This window comes from Rhinoraja longicauda, chromosome 8 (assembly GCF_053455715.1).
Source record: "Rhinoraja longicauda isolate Sanriku21f chromosome 8, sRhiLon1.1, whole genome shotgun sequence".
NCBI classification, from domain to species: Eukaryota; Metazoa; Chordata; class Chondrichthyes; order Rajiformes; family Arhynchobatidae; genus Rhinoraja; species Rhinoraja longicauda.
Genome location: NC_135960.1, coordinates 46,279,000 through 46,298,979, shown reverse-complemented (window position 1 = coordinate 46,298,979; position 19,980 = coordinate 46,279,000). Strand labels below are relative to the sequence as shown.

The 19,980-nt window shown below is 38.8% G+C and overlaps 1 protein-coding gene across 2 annotated transcripts; it reads right to left on the bottom strand.

Annotated features, from left to right (window-relative positions):
• Positions 1–227: 227 nt before the first annotated feature.
• wdsub1 (WD repeat, sterile alpha motif and U-box domain containing 1) lies at positions 228–19,425 on the bottom strand. 2 transcript variants are annotated; one of them, XM_078403838.1, is made up of 12 exons: positions 19,180–19,425; positions 15,552–15,630; positions 12,755–13,203; positions 9,949–10,136; positions 8,124–8,204; positions 5,094–5,187; positions 4,068–4,101; positions 3,591–3,631; positions 2,868–2,971; positions 2,484–2,663; positions 1,772–1,912; positions 228–1,082 (listed from the first exon to the last, which is right to left on the bottom strand). In XM_078403838.1, the coding sequence occupies exons 2-12, from the start codon at positions 15,561–15,563 to the stop codon at positions 901–903; spliced, it is 1,506 nt and encodes a 501-aa protein (XP_078259964.1). In that variant the 5' UTR covers positions 15,564–15,630; positions 19,180–19,425; the 3' UTR covers positions 228–900. The 2 variants fall into 2 exon arrangements, with proteins under 2 accessions (XP_078259964.1, XP_078259965.1); XM_078403839.1 differs by lacking the exon at positions 15,552–15,630.
• Between the last annotated feature and the right edge of the window lie 555 nt (positions 19,426–19,980).

Below are 19,980 nucleotides of genomic sequence, written 5' to 3'. Positions count from 1 at the left end.
TTGTAGGAAATAGTTTGTCAGTTTGAGCTTTCTAATCAGATTGTGGCAATCATGTTCCATAATTGCTGGCTGTCAATTGTGTAGTTAAGTTTAAAGGGTTTTCCTACTATATTATATTTCCATTTGTTGTTACGATTCAACTGTAGGATTAATCCCCACAAAAATAAAGCAACAATTTTTACAAAACATCCAATTAAAGTCCATAGATCAATTCAGAATTTTGAGCCCTTTATTCAATTATCATTATTGATGCATGTAAACATTTAATCAGCTTTAATTACAAAAGAAATGAAGCTAATTTTTTCTATACCAGTAGTTCTGCTATAATTGTGCACCTAGGAAAACTTGTTAAAGAAAACTTTTATAAAATTAATTGTCAATGAGGAAAAGGGGCTAAAGAGTTTCAGACTCTATTTTCCCGCATTATTACAAACTAAGGTCTTTTTCATTGCTATACGTTTTTTGTTGTTACTGCACACCAAAAAAGACTGCATGTTAATGGAATATATCTGCACAAGAACAATTGCTTGTCAATTTCTATGAACACATGCCATGAAACTAGCAGCTGTGTTCTTAAGGGACAATGGTGTCTGATTACTGTGGGAAGATGACATGGGATGTTTTTTGTTCTCTAGACTGTTTTCCCCCCAGACAGCCTTTTTTTCTGCTTGTCAATTTCCAAAGTAACTTATAAGTAGTTCTCTAGTTCCCGATAAAATCATGTTAAAACTAATTCAGTCCACATAATTCAAATAGTGTTCCCTAATTCATAAATTATGGTGTTTTCAATTGGAATTGAGGAACAGCATAGCAGAACCACCTGTATTGGACTGTCTCCAGTACTCACTATTTTATACAATATGGATAGTCAAAAATTCAGTGTTACCAACCAACGTTCTGTTATTTTTGGTGTGTTGTCATTTGTAGTACTTGTTGGGCATCTATCCAGCGATCAATGGCCATTTTAAGTGTCCTGTTGGGTATTATTAAGGTAGACTCCAAAGGCGTATTTGTCATTGGACTTGTACGCTTTTTAGTATTAATCCAGTTCTCAATGGCTTCTCTCTCATACGAATAGCCATCTATTACATGAAAAGATTTTTTTGAAGTTTCAGTGAATGCAAACTTTTTTTTGGAACAAGGGATCCCCTTAAGTCACCGAACAATCAATTTACTCTCCCACGATTTGTTTACCTGAATGTGATAAGCATTACTAAAATTACTATGTTCTCTCGACTGCCAGACATTTTGCTTCACAAAATATTTAATCAAATTTGCAACCATTACTAACAATGCAACTCCCAAGCGTAATGAAAAGAGAACCAATTGTTCAGACTTGCACGGATTCTGAAAGTGCTCATGATTAACTGCAATCTCCAGGGCCCCAAGACCAAAAAAAATGGGCATTCCACATGTTGAAAGTTCTCTCTACCCCCTCCTATCTCTATCCCAATCCTGCTCCTGCCCTTTTTAATTATACAATGCCCTCCCCATCCACCTCCTGCTCTCCTTCTCCCCTTTTCTCAGTTCCTCCCTTGCAAATCTGTATCCTCCCCTCTTCCAACCTCCCCTCTCCCTTTATTTTATCCTTTCCCATTTGCTCTTCCCTTACCCTAATTTCCCCTCTACTTCTTTCCCTCACCCCTCTACTTCCAGACAATCCCTCCCACCCCGGCCCCTCACACTCTCCTCTCTCCCCCTCTTCTTTTCCCAACTTTCTCTTTCCTCACCATTGCATGATCCAAATTAATTTAACATTAACTTTAAGTACCTGAAGCAATCACTGGATCAGTCATAATGTCTCTGGCTATTGGGCAGAGGAATTCATCTGGTATACCAACACAAGTAGATTCTATTTTTGATTTAAGCTCTTCAATTTTCCGCATTGCTTTATTACGCAGTCCAAGTGATTCTGCAAAACAATTCACAAGGCAAATATGCAACAAAGCTTCTATAGACTAGTTTCTGATGTGATGTTTTGGATTTAACACAACTGTAATTGCATTTAATGGCATTTTCTGAAACTACATTTGGGAAGATTAATGTGCAGGAAAGAACTGCAGATGCTGGTTTAAATGGAAGGTCTGAAGAAGGGCCTCGGCCCGAAACGTCACCCATTTCTTCTCTCCAGAGATGCTGCCTGTCCCGCTGAGTTACTCCAGCATTTTGTGTCTACCTTTGGGAAGATTAATCTGCATAATCTTTATAAAGTCGAAACCCCTGACCCACATCTTAAAATGCACTGCTTTCCATCATTTAACTTTGTGATTATCATTCTCAATCTTTTTCCCACCCACACTATGAAGCTTCAGATTAGGCTGAAGTACAGTTTGCACCTCCAGCATACATTGGCTGCTTGTAAAATCACAGATATTCAAATTAATTTCAAAGCAAAATTAGTTTAATATGATTGTTTCACTTTAAATATATAACATAGCCATTTAGGAAAATGTTTTCAAAATATTTCTCTTTTAAATTCTTACCTATTTTCAGATCAGACACGAGGTTTTTTTCTGTAAGATTCAATAATTCTTGTCCATCAATATTGTTAGACTTGAAAATAACTACTAATTCCTGTAGGTCTTCTGCTGAAAGCCAAGAACGGACCTCATCTTCTGACCAGTACTGTACAGAGTGTCCAGGCTTTGTTGCCAAATGATCATCTTCAAAAAAAGAATAGTTAGGATAATCATTTCAAATATTTGACTTATGATGTACTTTTTAATTTTAAAAGGTCTGCACAGCATTTCATTAAATTTTTACTCCATTACCCATTGCTAAGAAATTACTATAATTGGAATAATTCTTTTGCAAATATTATGGCTTAACTTATACATAAAATTAAGTTCTTAAAGTATAGTGCTTACCTGGCGTGTTTTTTAATCCAATTCTCCAAATATTCACTGTTTTGTCCATAGAACCAGTGGCAATTAAGGGAAGATATCTTGCAAATGCACAAGCTGTCACATACCTGAAGAGTTATCAAAATTTGTCATGATCATCCGCAGCCTTGAAGGAGCTATAAAATAGTATTAGTTTCATAAACTCAAGATGATAAACTTACCTGAATGTGGGAGGTAAGAACCATTGAAGTTAAATAAACTTCTGGTTTGTTTTAAACTCTGGGAATCTTAAAACTTCTTTGTAACAAATTTAAAAAATAGCATGTTGGATGTGTGTGTTGTTTTGTCAAGTCAGTCTAGCTAGAAATGATTTATCCCTACATCAATTACATTTTGCCTCAAGATATAATTGTGTGTGCTCCAGAGCTAAGGTTTTATAAATCTGACTCTGCATTTAAATATTTTTTCAGTTTAATCATTTTGGGTTCTTCTGGAATGGGTAACATCAGCAAGACTGTATTTATCCCTAGCTTGATGGGAAGTGGAATATGGAGGATGGGACAGTAACGACATGACATGATGCATCTTTCATTGTTGCAGTGTAGAAATCTGAAATCCCAATTTATACAGAATAATGTGCAGCATACGCCTTTTATTTGGCGGTAGAAGAATGACAGCCGCAAGGAAGGGTCATTAGTTCTGGCGCACGCTGCCTTAAGTTTGGACAAAACTAATTGTTTAACATACCTTTTATGTTGCGTTAGTGTGTGAAGAGGGACTCCGCTAATCTGCACAATGAAAAAAGTGATTTTTTTTCAGCAAAGGTGCAATGAAATTTTAGAGATTAATTAACCATCACAGATTCAGTAAAATCCTACAGGAAGTTCTTCATAAAGCTTGAATTTGTCTGCACTGGGAAAAATATGTCAATAGTTATTACAGGCATCTTATTTTCTTTCAGATATTTGCTTACGATGATCGTGGGCTCCAAAAATACAATTGCAGATACCAATACAAATAAAACAGACCTCTAATTAAAATAAAACCTGTAAATACTCTGTCATTTTGAACAAAAGGTTTTCAAACTGAAAAATGCAGTGTTTTTTAAATATCTGTAGATTTTTGGTATAAAAAGCTAACAATAAATGTTTTAGCATTTCAAAATCTTTTCAATAGTCTTGCCACATTTAAAATTCTCTGAAACCCTTTTTGGCTCATACTTACAGAATCCCAAATTATAATAGACTTGTCAACGGACCTTGAAAGAAAAAAAAAGGTTTGAACTGCTAAAGATTAAAACAGTAATGGTGAATGATTATTTTTCATACTGGAGAGATGTACAGAAGCATCAATATTCGAATTTCAGCTCTTAAAAGTTTACTGCTGACATTTTAAAAGCAACAAAATCGATAGACACTTGGCAGACAAAATTTATTACAAGACAGAGACACAAGGGACTGTTTTTTGCCCAGAATTCCAACATCTGCAAAGTGCAGGAGGAACTCAGCAGGTCAGCCAGCATCTGGAGGGAAATGGACAGACGATGCTATGGGTCAGGACCTTTCTTCATGCTGATTTAATGTAAAATGTGAACTGAAATATTTTGCTAGAAAGAACAAGCTAAACTTTAAAAAAACAATTCTCAACAAAGTTAAAGTGCATGGAATTGGCACTGCAGTCTGAGGTAATTAAAAGTACAAAAAAGCAGAATGGCTGGCAAATGGTGTTAGTTCCTGTCCTTCATATTTGATGCCAAAGATTTTGCTAAGGAGACCAAATGTACAAGTCTCAAATTTGCTGATAACACAAAACCAGGTATAAATCTGAATAGTGTACAATGCAAAAAGGCATCAAGGGCAAATGGAAAAGTCAATAACTTGGCACGTAGGGTAAAGAGGATATCCACTTTGGTAGAAAACAAAGGAATACTGAGCTTTTAAAAAATAATAATTTAAAAAATGTTGATGTTCATAGCATCATAGCAGATACAAGGAACTGCTGGTTTACATATTTTTAAAAAGACACAAAGTGCTGGAGTAACTCAGTGGGTCAGGCAACATCTATGGAATAAAGTGAAGAAGGGTCCTGACCTGAAATGCTATCTATTCATGTTATCCAGAAATGCCACCTCACCTGCTGAGTCAACCCAGCACTTTGTGTCTTTTAAAAAAATCATCATTGTAATTGTTTTTAAACAAATTCAGAATAAGTACAACTTAATTAATGGGAAGTTCAACATGCCACACTCACCCAGACACCAAGATACGGCCATCAGATGAAAAACAACATGAAAGAACAGGAGCCGTATGACGGTTTAATGAGTATTTCATTCTAAGTTCACAACCTATAAATGTGAGATATCACAAGATAATGTGAAAGGTACAATTAGAGAATATCTTGCTACTTAATGTGCTTCAGTGGGTGTTCACTAACATACTTACTGCTGAAATGTATATAAAAGGACAATTGAACAATAGAAGAGATGGGAAGGACAATACTATTATGTTGAAATTAATCGTAGAGCCCAAAAATAAAACACGAATATTGAACACAGCCTTGGCAGGTGAAATATCTCGGAAGTCGGATTAAAGGTACATCTAGATGGGAATGATGTGAACAGAATGAACGGACAATTTGAGATTCACATTCTGACGGGCTCAGATTTTCACATTTTGTATGGTGCCGCGTCTTGTTAGTTTCCAGAAAAGGATACTAGTCTTCAAGCTCCAGGTGAACTCATTACCTTATCCACCCTGATAATAACAATAGCAAAAGCACCCCACCCACCTACTCACTCACATCAACATGACTGGAACGTTCACAGGTCATTGAATCGTGCATACTCTTACTTGTCCATGAGGCCATTTATCATTGCGACTGGCCCTTTTGGTATTTTCAAGGGTTGTTATGGGGGTTGAGGAGGAAGTCAAGACAAATAATTAAGAACAAGAACAGAACTTAAAACTGAGGTGAGAAAAAACTTTTTCACCCAGAGTGTTGTGAATTTGTGGAATTCTCTGCCACAGAGGGCAGTGGAGGCCAATTCAGTGGATGGATTTAAGAGAGATAAATAAAGCTCTAGGGGCTAGTGGAATCAAGGGATATGGGGGGAAGGCAGGCACCGGTTATGGATTGGGGACGATCAGCCATGATCACAATGAATGGCGGTGCTGGCTCGAAGGGCCGAATGGCTTCCTCCTGCAACTATTTTCTATGTTTCAGACCATTCATCCTAAAGCCCTGTCTTCCTATTCAATGGGATTACAACAAATCTGATATTTCTCAAGTCCACATTCCTGGCTTTCCCCATAACCCTCAATTCCCCTGCTGATTAGAAATCTATCTCAGCCTTAAATATAACTGAGGACTCTGTCAAATTCCAAAGAAATAGCCTTTAACAAAATAAATTCTTAATCTTAATCTTAATCGGAATCAGTATCTTCATTCCGAGATACTGGGAGGAAAACATCCTCTCAGCATTTACCCCATCCAGTCTCCTAGGAATCTCATATTTTAATGAAATTGCCTCGCATTCATTTAAACTCAAATGGGTACTGTCCAACCTGTTTAATCTTTCCTCACAGAACCATCCCTCCATTCCTAATGAATCTTCTCTGAACATCGCTAATGAAATAATACCCTTCCATAATAAGGAGACCAATAGTGTTTGCAATACTCTTGGTGTGGTATCATCAGTGCCTAATGCAGCTCAGGTAAGACTTTCATGCTTTTATATTCTTTAATTTTCCTGCTTATATTCTTTTATATCCTTGAAATAAAGTCATTTAAAAGACTTTTGGATAGGCACATGAATAAGTGATAGGAGCAGAATTAGGCCATTCAGCCCCTCAAGTCTCCGCCATTCAATCATGGCTGATCTGTCTCTCCCTCCTAACATTATCCTGCTTTCTCGCCATAACCGCTAACACCCAAAAAGGAATAGAGGGATATGGATTATGTGCAGGCAGATAAGAGTTGGTTTTGGCATCATGCTTGGCACAGACATTGTAAGATAATGTTCCATTTAAGACCAATATTATATTAGCCTACTTTGTTATTGCTGCATTGTTTTGCGGGCTTTCTGCATTTTGCACACAAGAATCCCCAAATTCCATTGTTCTGCAGTTTCGAAGTTTTTCTTCATTTAAATAAAACGGTTTCTCCCAAAATAAACTTCATATTATTCTCTATTTGCCAAATTTTGCTCTCTCACTTAACCGATCAATATTCCTGTTACACTGTTTGTATTTTCCTCACATCTTTCCTTCCCACTTACTTGCGAGTCTTCCACAAATTTGGCTACTATACATTTACTTCCTTTCTTCAAGTCACTAACATATATTGCAAAGATCTACGGTCCCAGCATTGTGCCTCTCAATGACTATCACAGGTTGCCAAAACTGAAAGTTACCCCCTTATTCCTACTTGTCCATTTCTGCCTGTTGCTAATCCCGTCATTACAAGATATTACATCCAACATAATAGGCTCCAATCCCGTGACTTAACCTTTTGAGGCACCATCTGTTTGGACCACCAGGCATTTGCAAACTCCTCTATCCATTTTGAGACTTCATCAAAAGAAAACTTCAATTTGGCAGACACACCCTCTTCATGAAGCTACGTTAACTCTGCTTAGAATATAATTTTCCAAATATGCTGCTACTAATTCCCTAATAATTGATTCTACCATCATTCCACCAAGCAAATTCAGGCTAAGCATGCTATAGTTTCCCATTGTTTTGGCTGTCTCCCTTTTTGAACAGGTTTATCACAAGAGCAATTTTCCAACTGAAATGGTCCTCATCTTGCAAAGGAGTCATCGTGTTGTGATCAAGAATTAGAATTTTACTGGATATTATTTGCTCACTAGCCTGGAACAATGAACCAATCATACCATCTGTGATTCCACTCCAGTTAAAATTAATTACCAAATATAAATTGTTCATCTAATTTTGAACCCTATGGAATGCGTGTTGTTTTATATGAACAATATATGTATGGTCACTTAAATTATAAAAGGCTCCATTATTCATTGTATTAAGAACATGGAGAAACTACATCAGAAGACAAAATTAGAAGATATTAAGTCCACTCCTTCCTGCCCCCACAAGATAATTGGAAATGCTAACAGTTGTTTGAAGACATCAACTGATACCTATAATACACTATGCAAGTCACCATGAATGGTATTTTGTGCGATTCTAATTCAATCAGATTAAATCTGATAAAAAAAAACAAGGAGCACATTAGTCAAGATTTGAAATATTCTAATCAATTTACCTGCATTTGATAAAATCCAAAAGACGATTCTGTTGTCCTGCCCACAAGAAGCCATCAGAAAGCCCTGCAATCTTGAACCATCTGTGCCACCATACAGAGCAAAATACTTTTTAATCAACTAAATTAGAAGAAATTTGAATAATAAAACAATAACAATTTGACTCTCAACCATGTTTAAAATATTTCAAAAAACATTCCCTTTGTAACATTGGACAAAAAATGTGCATTTAATATGTAAGTAATCTCTATTTAGCTATTATTAGACTATCACAATTATTTACCAAATCCCCCATCAATTCTTTCCTTTAATGTCACTAATTTCCACTGAACACTTTGTTTCAGTGAGTAAATGGAACTAATTTCTAGAAACTGCCATGAAATCTGTGATCCAAGGTTTGATCTCTGAGTTATGAACATTTCACTGATACCATCTGTACTTGACTTCAGAGAGGAAATATATAATGAGGTACAGTTCCTGCTTCTAATTGATATTTAGAAAGAACAGGCCAAAGGTTGTTTTTTTTGGTAGTCTATAATTTGCACAAAATGAATGTTCATTTTAATTAATTAACACATCTTCCAAAACTTGAAGGTGTGCCTATGCCCAAAAGAAAATTACATGAAAAGAGATTTTACTTTTACTCCAACATTAGTTTTACTTCTTCAGTCTCCTGCCTGGAAAACAACTTAATGTGCCCTCTATAATTTGTCCATGAACAGCCAGAGTCATACAGCACGGAACCAGGCCTTTTGGCCCAACTTGACCATGCCCACCAAGATGTCCCATCTACACTAGTCCCATCTGCCCACGTTTGGCCCATATCCCTCTAAACCGTTCCTATCCATTAACCTGTCAAAATACCTTTAAAATGTTGTTATAGTACCTACCACAACCACCTCCTCTGGCAACTCACTGCATGTAACCCACCAACCTCCGTGTGAAAAATTTGTCCCTCAGGTTCCAATTAAGTCTTTCCCCTCTCACCTTATACCTATGTCCCCTGGTTCTTGATTCCCCATCCCTGGGTAAAAAGACTATGTGCATTTATCCTATCTATCCCCCTCATGATTTTATATAATCACACCTCAGCCTCCTGTGCTCCAAGGAATAAAGTCCTAGCCTGCTCAACCTCTCCCTATAGCTTAGGTCCTTAAGTCCTGGCAACATCCTCAAATTTTCTTTGCACTCTTTCCAGCTTAATTTGGAAATATTATTTTTAAATGTAGCTTTCTTTTTAAAAAATGCCCACCTTCCTTGACAACATCACGGTTCTCCTATTTACTTTGTTCTTTCATACCGTCCATATCCTTTCATTTATATTGACTCCTTCCCACGTTGCACTTCCTAAATGTATTATCCAGGCCTGGTGATTCACCCTCTTTACATACCATACTTTGTTATGACATAAGGAGGAGGCCATTTTGGCCCTATGAGTCTATGCCAGCAATCCACTTCATTACTAACTTTTCCTGTACACCAGTCTCCCCACATTCGCTGAAGATCAGGATAGAACCATGGTGACTGAAGCTGTGTGGCTGTCTGCTTACAAACAGTTTGAACCTTTTTGTAATGCATTTATTAAATTATATATATATTTAAAAACACATTGCCTCTTCAGACTCTGTAAAACCCTAGTCCCATTATTTAATTCAATCATTGAACCACGTGGCACTCCTTTCACCAGCCTACATTTTAGAAACATAATACATCTTTGTACTTTTCTTCAATAATAAACAAAATATGAGCTAGTTAATAATTTCATGTCAATACATATTTGCCCATTTAAAAAATAATTTTCTGAATATTTCATCAAATAAAACGCACCTTTGATTGGCTGAGTTGAAAACTCACAACAAGTAACTCCCAAGTCATGAGCTGTCTTCACATTAAGAAGGCACTTCATTTGGCAATCCCAAACAGTCAGCTCCCCAGAGGTTGAGCCAGTAATAAAGTAGTTACCACAAGGAGAAAAGTCACAGGCAATTATTGATCCATCCTCGACACTGCTGGTCCTAAAGTTAATTAACAATTCACTTTAGAACTTTCCCCACAACTTACACTAACAATTTTTACAAAAGGTTAAGATTGTGTGTAATTTTATACTCAACTGGAGCAGTACCAGTAAATAAATAAAAGTAATGGTCAATGATATTTGGAATCTGAAAGACAGAAGTCTGACTGGATTAAGATCCAGTGGTAGGGTAAATTGCAGCCATTTTTTTGGAACAAGCATCAGGCCCAGAGAAGAGAAATGGGGAAAGAGGAAGAGGCATAAAATTTGGAAAAATCCAAAGCTGTAAAAAGTTTAAATTTGGCACAATGTATTCACAATTTTGACAACAATAGTGAAAAAAGTAAATAAGCAAAATTCACATAATAGTTATTGAAGCTATTCCCATGCAGGAGTGGGGAAAATTGCATCACACTCCTGGTTTATCCTGGTAGATGGTGGTGTCAGGAGGTAAACCGCTAATTTGCTCTAACATATCAAACACCTTTCATCACACAGAGTCCTGAGAAGAAAATCTCACTAATGTCCTGTGACTGAGTGATTGACTTTCAAAAAACACCACCACTATGTTTTTGGACAAGGTACAACTCCAATCACTGGGATGTTTACCCTTTGATTCCAATCTCAGATATCAAGAAGAGTCACCCTGATGAAGTCTCTGGAAGCCAGCTCTTTGGTTCACATTTGAATATAGTAATGAAGTCAGAGTTATACAGCACAGAAACAGGCCCTCTAGTCCAACTCATCCATTCTAATCAAGATGCCCCATTGAAACTAGTCCAATTTGCCCCATATGCACCTAAACCTTTCCTTTCCATGTACCTGTCAAAATGTCTTTTAAATACTGTTATTGTACCTTCCTCAACTACCTCCTGAGGCAACTCTTTCCAAATATCTACCATCTTTTGGGTAACAAAAGTTGTCCCTTGAATTCTTATTAAATCTTTCCCCTCACCTTAAAACCATGCTCTCTTATTCTTGTTTCCCTTACTCAGGGTATTCCCTCAACATTTCATACATCTCCCTAAGATCGTCCCTCAGCCTCCTGTGCTCCAAGGAATAATGTCCTAGCTTGCTCAAACTCTACCTACAGCTCTGGACCTTTAGTACTGGCAACTTTCTCGTATATTTTCTCTGCACTTTTTCCAGCTCAATGGGCATCTTTCCGACAGCAGGGTGAACATAGGATCTGGAGATGAGGAGTCAGAGTGAAATGGAGCTTCAGTGCACAGGTTACCGATGTGTGTTACTTGATAGCTGTCAATGAGCACCTTCAATCACATAGCTGATGATTAAGAGTAGACGCTTTGGGCTGTAATTAGATCGATTTGATTTGCCTTCCTTTTTTGTGAATATTCATAGCCAATTTTCCACATTGACAGGCAGATCTAGTGTTGCAGTCATTTTGGAGCAGCAAGTGCAGGTTATTCTACAACATAAATCTTCAGTACGGTAGCCTTAATACTGTTTGACCCCTTTGTATACTGTACGTTTCATTTTTTTTTTCCATTGGAACCTAATCAGATGTACAGCACTTTGGTCAACGTGGGTTGTTTTTAAATGTGCTATACAAATAAAATTGACTTGACTTGACTTGACTTGACTTTGTCTTGGGTCCAGTGCAAACAGCCATTTCTGGATATCACGATGAAACAAAGTGTGGCTTATGTGTTATTGGGGACTGTGGAAGAAGCCAAGATGGATTGTCTAATTACTTATTGAATCCGATTGATGAATGCTTGTTGGTCTTATCTCTAGCACTCACTTACTGTACCCTGACCTCATTAAGGACTGTGAGTCACCTCTTCTCATTAGCTGTTTACCTGCTCACAGCAAGATGGGGCGGGATGGCACAGCTATGATCTAATCTACTGGATGTGGAATCATGTAGATTTAATGCATGCTGTTTTGTTGTTTCACATTCATCTGGTATCATGTTGCAAATTCATCAGGGTGGCACCGCATTCTCAGGAATGCTTGGTTCCACTCCAAACAACCCTTCTACATTCTTTGGGCTGAGGTCAGTCCTCTGCTTAAGAGTCAATATTGAGAGTGCAGGATGATTCATATAACAACATTACAGATTGCAATTAAGCTGTTGTTGCTGAGCCCATAGTTTCTCAATGATGCCTAGTTTAAAGATGCCACATTTGTTTTGAGTCTATCCTATTTATTTTGATTGTGACGCCGTACAATAGAAAGGAGGGTGCCCCAAGTATGAAGATAAGAATTTACCTCCACTATATAATTGTTGTTTCACACACAAACTGCCAGACTGGATGGCATTAAAAGGGGAATTATACACGTGTAGCAGGCAAAATCATGAAAAGGTGATTGCATTTTGAAATGTATTTACAAAATGAGATTATTTGGCAATTTGAGGTTATACAAGACAATTATAATCTTTTAAAAAATCAGTGTTACTCATATCTGAAAGATGCCAAAAGAAAACAAGCCTACAATGCATCAATATTGAGTTCTACTTTCTTTAAATTAAATGAAACAATTTTGTTATTATTCATTATAACATAATGAAAAAGCATAAAGCTTGGATCAAAGTAAGTTTTGAGACACTGCATGCAAATATTTGAACTAAAAAGCACTCAGTATCCAACCCACCTGCGTAGTTTCTTCCTGCGAACATCCCATAATGCCACAGTCCCATCGGCAGCACCAGATACCAAATAATTGGTGTCGGGGGAGAATTTACAAACCCGTACTGGACTTTCACTAGGCTGGTTCAATATAGCCAACTTTTCTCCACACTGGGGATTCCATAACACAGTTGTCCCATCAGTTGAACTTGAAGCTAAAAAGTTCCCACAAGAGCTAAAGCAACAGGAATGTACACCATAGCTGTGGCCTTTTAGTGGTGAGAAAGGAAGCTCTGAGAAATCCTTCAGTGAATAAAGACGGATTGATTTGTCCAGCGAACAGGAAGCCAGACAAGTGGAGGAAAAGGCACAGCAATTAACATCATCGACATGATCCGCCAGAGTTTGGACAAGTGTCACCATGGTCAAGTGTGGTATTGCTTGTTTGGGTTTCCTCCTTACGATAAAAAAAACCTATATAAAGAAGGAAAAGATTAATGATGTGCAAAATTACTTCACAAAATTCAGTATTACAAAAAAATTAAAAAAGAAAATGCACTGAATTTTTTTTGATTCACCTTACAAAGGTTTCCATGATATGATCATTAAGGCACTTGGGACCACTGGGGAGCAGCATCGAAAACAAAGTGAACAAGACAGCTGGGCTCTCGTATGTGAGAGAGTGTTGCTGGAATGTGAAGACCGCCCCACTCTATCTGAACACAGGTCTTCCCCGGGTTATAAATGTCCAACTTATAGACACTTGCACATGTGAACTAGCTCCCATAATATTCTTAAATTCAAAAGGACAACATTCATTTGTTCCTTTGTACAGAGGAACTGATTTCCTCTCTCTAGCCACTTTTAGGAATTGTTCTTTTTCGTATCTGTATTATGTGTTTTGATACCGCTTATTACATTACTGTGGATGTATGGTTAACGTATCTAGTAATTTTTGTGTATTTTCTGACCTGACCAAAATCTACTTCAAAACAATAAAAATTGACTCTTTCATTACCCATGGACAGCCTGCAGATGAAGGTATCAGTGCATGTAGGAACTTGAGAAAGCTAGTGGTTGGCTAAATTACATGGGTGAGGGAAACATAGGATGAATGTGGAGGTACTAGGATTACAGGAAAGGTAGCATGAAGCTGTAGGCAAGGTTTTGTTAGCATTGGAAAGAGGACAGGAATCCTGCAGACTTGTGGAAAGGAACAATAAGCAGAACTGATCTTTTTACAGCCCACCTGAATACTTTTCACCTATTAGCAAGGCATTAACAGCAACTGATTTTTTAAAACTTTTGCATTAAGTTTGAAAAGAGAAATGCATGACTGGAATACATGCCAATACTGGAAATTGTTGCAACTGCCTGTAAGTGCTCTTATCTTGTAGCTAGCAAGACAATGAAATGACATCTGAGAGGACTAGGCTACTACATAAAATTTTAGATTTCTTTTTAAAGATTTAGAGATACAGCGCGGAAACAGGCCCTTCGGCCCACCGAGTCCGCGCCACCCAGCGATCCCTGCACATTAACACTATCCTACACACACTAGGGACAATTTATACATTTGCCAAATCAATTAACCTGCAAACCTGTACATATTTGGAGTGTGGGAGGAAACCGAAGATCTCGGAGAAAACCCACGCAGGTCACGGGGAGAACGCACAAACTCCATACAGACAGTAACCGTAGTCAGGATCGAACCCGAGTCTCCGGCGCCGCATTTGCTGTAAGGCAGCAACTTTACCGCTGCGCCACCGAGCCCGTAATAAAATGTAAATGAACTTTGAACCATCACGCACAAGCCTAAACCTACTTCAGCAACGGAACACCACTAACACCACCATGGACTCATTTCTAATTACATCTTTGCACTGTCATGTTGGCTCCACAGTAGAAGCGTCCACATCCCGGGGCTGGAAACTGGAAGTGTCCTGAGCTAATTCTGCTGCCACCATCATCTATTGTACAAGTGATGGCTCCCAATGATTGTCGCCGGAAGCTTGCGTCATTTTCAGACGGACGATGACAGTGATGTAACATTTGAAACATAGATGATGGACACGAAAGAAGAAGACTGTCTTATTTTGTATATCTTTTTTCTTTCCACTGTCTTGTATAATTTATGTTCTGTATGCTGAGTCTACGTTCTGCTGCAAACAAGCTTTACATTGTACCTGTACCTCACAGTTCTTGTGCATATGACAATAAATTTGACTTGCCTTGACACAAACACAAGTATAAATTCTGGTTCAAGTCCTAAAGGAGATTTGTGAATGGCAATTGTGAGAAAAGATTGTGGGAGCCTATAAAATCTTCCTGCTGCTTGCTGTTTTTACCCAATAAAGAGCTACTGTGACCATGAATGGAGAATTCATATCATAACCTGTCAGAATGTTAATCTTTCCATTGCTTCATTCTTGTCTCTTGTGGCAAAGGATGTGAAAATACAAAAACAACAGCTGCTTCCCAATGGGGCAAAGCTCCACAGATCTAATGCCTTTGCTTTGGTGCTGTATTGTCAACTACATTATTCTGAAACAATCTCTGTTCCTCTGCTGGTTTTGGAACTTTATAATCTCTACTTTGATGTGGCAGTTAAGCACAATTGTATTTTCTATTCAATTTTCTTTGTACCATTCCTTCATAGAACATGGCACAGGAGAATTTAAATCTGCATGAGCTCATCAATTTAGTCCAGGTAACTGTCCACACACTTGCTCTGTTTTTGTTGCAACTTTATCCACTTTAAATATTCATTCAATTCACTTTTGAAGAAAACCACTTTATCACGGTGTGTTCCAAATCCTCACCTCACATTGCATAAAGTTTTCTTTGTGGTGCTTCTGGTTGTTCTGCCAATCATAATTCAGTGCCCACAGGCTGTCGAAGCTAGGCAACAGGAAACATTCTCTATTACTCTGAATATCTAAATCCTTCATTATCTTTCACATTTTAATCAAATCTCAGCATGCTTTACTCTTGTCATTGACCGACGTGTATTTCCCTTTCTCTGAAACTATTGGTGCGTTTACCCTTGATTGCTTGAGCAAGAAAATTAGTACATTGTTACCAGCACCTCATCTAGTTCTGCCCCAACTTCTCTTGGTAACCTAGAATGTATTCCATATGGACTAGTTTATTTGGGACCTTTTAGTCCCACTTTATTTATTCATCCATCGCAGCCTCCAGTTGGATTGGGGGGGGGGGGTCTCATTGAAACCTAACAAATAATGAAAGGCCTAGATAGAGTGGATACGGAGAGGATTTTTCACAGGGTGGTGAATCTGTGGAATTCATTGCCACAGGCGCTGTGGAGCGCAAATTAAAGGTAGTTCTACAGCAGAGATTAGTAGGTTCTTGATTAGTAAGAATGTGTTAAAGATTATGGGAAGAAGGCAGAAAATGGGGTTGGGAGGGGAAAATAGCAGATAGGTATGAACGAATAGTGGAGCAGACATGATGGTCTGAATGGCCTAATTCTGCTCCTACGTCTTATGGTTCATATTATCATAGTTTGGCTAAATCCTCCTTGGCAAAGATTTATGTAAAGTACTCATTTAATACCTCATTCTGATTCTACACTACCAATAGCTTCCATACTGCAAAATCTTGGTTATTGTTTCTTTGGGGGAAACCTGAGACAAATCCTTTCCCGGGTCATTCAGTTGATGACTGGGCTGAACAGTCTTTAAACAATGCTAAATGGTATCCTGTATAGATTGTCTACGGGGAAGCCAACTTATTATCTAAATACAGGACACCTCTCACTGCTAAGAGCACTGTGCACTGATACATTAATGGAAGAGTATTCTGGAGAGTGGGATTGTAGAGAAGTAGGGCATCAAAAACAAAACAGGAAATGTAAGTCACAAAGCATCTGTGGAGAGACTTGGCAAAGTGTCGGGCAAAAGTGGGTAGTTTTAAGGGATGTCGGATTATGGGGCAGGGGGAGAAGGGAGATAGTACTTCATTTCAAGGAAGATGATGGGAGTCACAGGTGAGCCAGTACAAGTAGTTAATCTGAAAAAGGAATGTTCCAAAATGCCTCTTAAATTAAGTTAAAACAGATTTGGCAGAAACTGCGAAGACCTGGTTTTGCATCAGTAACCCGATTAAAAATTATATGGCTGTGTACAATGCATGTCAATCTTAGTGAGCATAATCAAGCTGTTCCATGCAGTCCTGCTTCAAACACAGAAGATTCATTGAGAATATGTGCAACTTGCTCCAAGTCTTTGCTATTTCACTTTATTTAAAACACAGCACATGGTAGCTTAACACTTGGCCACCCAAGTTTGAAACACTAAAGTTAACACTTAACTTTCAGACAAATGCAAAACAGAATGGCAGCCATTGACGAAGTGAGAGGAAAGGAGGCAGACAATTTTAAACTTAGGTAGTTTAGCAAAGATTGAAGGTATTCACATGCTTCCATTTACTTTCAAATAAAAATGTCAGTCTGAAGAAGGGTCACGACCTGAAACGTCACCCATTCCTTCTATCCCGAGATGCTGCCTGACCCGCTGAGTTACTCCAGCATTTTGTGTCTACCTTCGATTTAAACCAGCATCTGCAGTTTTCTTCCTATACATAAAATTTCTGTGCATATCGTTTACATTTCGAATCAATAATTTGAATGCAAAGTAAACAAAAATTAGATCTCTGATGAAGTTTTAACTTAACATTTACAGAACACATATCAAGCAAAGATAATTCCACTGGGTCAAATTTTGTGGGGACTAAATTACCACAATGTTTATGATTCCTTTGTGAACACAACAGGTCATGATCTTGCTGGCCACTTTTACAGGAAATTTCCCGACTGCGCTGACTTTGGAAAATCTGTGGAGTTGAACCATGTTAACTTCACTCATTTGAATGGTGAGAAACAGTGGCAAAGGACAAAAGCATTTTTTTCATAATTTAACAATTGAGATGTTTGTGCCCAGTGTACTCAATTGTTTAAATTCTTGAGTTTAATCATTTTTAAATTGTCTGATCTAGAATAGTTTTGATGTTAGCTAGGCAAGGAACTTTGGCTTAGCCAGTTGTCATTTCTTCCAGCTGCTTCATGAGCAGATGTTTCCACCTCACCATCTTGCCATGAAAGGCATGTTGTACAAGACCTTAGACTTTCTATTGAGGTTTGGGCCAACCATGAAGCACAGGAACAGGTAGATATGTACTTAACCCTTGGTCAGTAACATGGGCAGGTTTCTGCTGACAGCAGATTCTGACCCAATGCTACATTTTTATTTCAGCCACAAGATTCATTTTAATCGTAGCACTGAGTGATTGGACATGTTTATTGTTGAATGTGAACATATGGCAAATTCTGAAATAAAAACACAGTAAAGCAATTTTATTTATTTTCCTAATCCCTAAATACTTTGAGAACTAAAAATATTTTGCCTCAAAGTAACACCAGCAACTGTTAACTGACATCAATGTAAGCCAGTCAGAAAGGTTACTACTCATGAAAATTCAGCTTCATAACTCAAGGTACAAAAATGATTCCCATATTTAGCCAAAAGCAGCAACATATTTAATTTCAGTTCCAAGGATGAAGTGAAAAAAAAACCATTCCTTTTACTTAATGTTTTTAACTGAAAACTACTTATCAGAACCAATCAGAAAACATTTACATTGGAACTAATTCCACGTGATGCAAATATGTATTTGCTCTTCACTCATATCAAGCTGGGATTCTCCCTTAAGATGACAGGAGTCCCGAGTGTCTATCAGTGTGACAAACAACACATTCAACATCACAGTTCTTCCAAATGCAAACATTCCCATTCCTCTTCTGCAAAGTTTTGTAGCAAAAGCCCAGAAACACGAACACATTGGTTTTCAGTCCTACATAATAATTTTTTTTTGACTATGACACGTACCTTGAGGTTCCAAAGAGCAGAGATATAAAATGGTAACGGAATATTCAAAAATACTGAATCTCCAAAATTATTTATGTATTTCACAGAATCAATTTGTAGAAAACACCAATCTGTCAAAAATATTATTCCTATAGTTTACTAAGTCCCCCACCAGCCCTTTATCATCAGATATAAGAAAATAGTATCAGGATCTCACTTCCTCCAGCACAAAATGCTGGAGTAACTCAGCGGGACAGGCTGCATCAGTGGAGAGAAGGAAGAGGTGCCGTTTCGGGTCGAGACCCTTCTTCAGACGCCGGCACTTTGTGTTTTGCTCTAGTTTGCAGCGTGTGCATGTCCATGTCCAATTGTCTGCAGAAGCATAAACCACTGCTCGGCCCGTGGCTTTGCTCACAGCCCCGGGCAGGGAGCGGAACCGACACCGACACCGACACCCCTCAGTGACCGCCGAGCAACGGCCCCGGGTCGCTCTCCTGAAGAATAGCGTGCACGTTAGCGCCGGGGAAAATAGTGAGTGGAGGGGAGAGAAGGTGGAACTACTTACAAATAGAGACGGCACTCGATGCCACAGTCTCCCTCCGTCCGCCCGCCCGACTCCGCCAACTGCCAGCGCTCGCGGCCGCCGGGGGCGCGCACACGTCACCGAGCGCCGTGCAGGTGAAGTGGCCTCGCCCCCCCCCCACCCCACACACACCACGCGGGGGCGGGCGCCGTGGGATTGTCGGAGCAGGTGGATGCGGCCACTCTGCCCGCAGCAGCGGTGCAACCCACAGGGATATATATGGGGCACGGGCCACGTGACTGACAGTGTTGCAATGCACGCAGCGCCGTGCAAGCAATAGGGTCAGGGCACGGACCACATGACTGGTTCTGGTTGATTACTGCGCAAACACCTCATATGTGGTATAAGAAAACAACTGCAGATGCTGGTACAAAACGATTTATTCACAAAATGCTGGAGTAACTCAGCAGGTCGGGCAGCATCTCGGGAGTAGAAGGAATGGGTGACATTTCGGGTCGAGACCCTTCTTCAGACTGATCTGAATAACCTCATATGTGGTTATCTCTCGCAGGTGTTGCAATGCATGCAGCGCGTTGCAACCCGTGGGGATCGGCCAAGGGCCACATAGGTTGTGCGAGCTCTGCACGCAGCGTTGCAATGGCTGGGGATCGGGCAAGAGCCACTTAAGTGGAGGTTGCAATCGCTGCCAAGGGCAGCAGTGGAGTGGTTGCCTATCCATCAATTGTCCTTGAGAAGGATGCTATAGGGAATTGCAGGCATTAAACGGCACAATTTCAGCAGGGATACTGTTTGACCCATCTGTCTCAGCTGTTAAATTATATT

Coding starts and splice junctions, on each gene's coding strand:
- wdsub1 (XM_078403838.1), bottom strand. Junction 4,102..5,093: donor GGCCGTATCTTGGTGTCTGG/GTGAGTGTGGCA, acceptor TTTTCTTTCAAG/GTCCGTTGACAAGTCTATTA. Junction 2,664..2,867: donor TGGATTAAAAAACACGCCAG/GTAAGCACTATA, acceptor CTTTTTTTGAAG/ATGATCATTTGGCAACAAAG.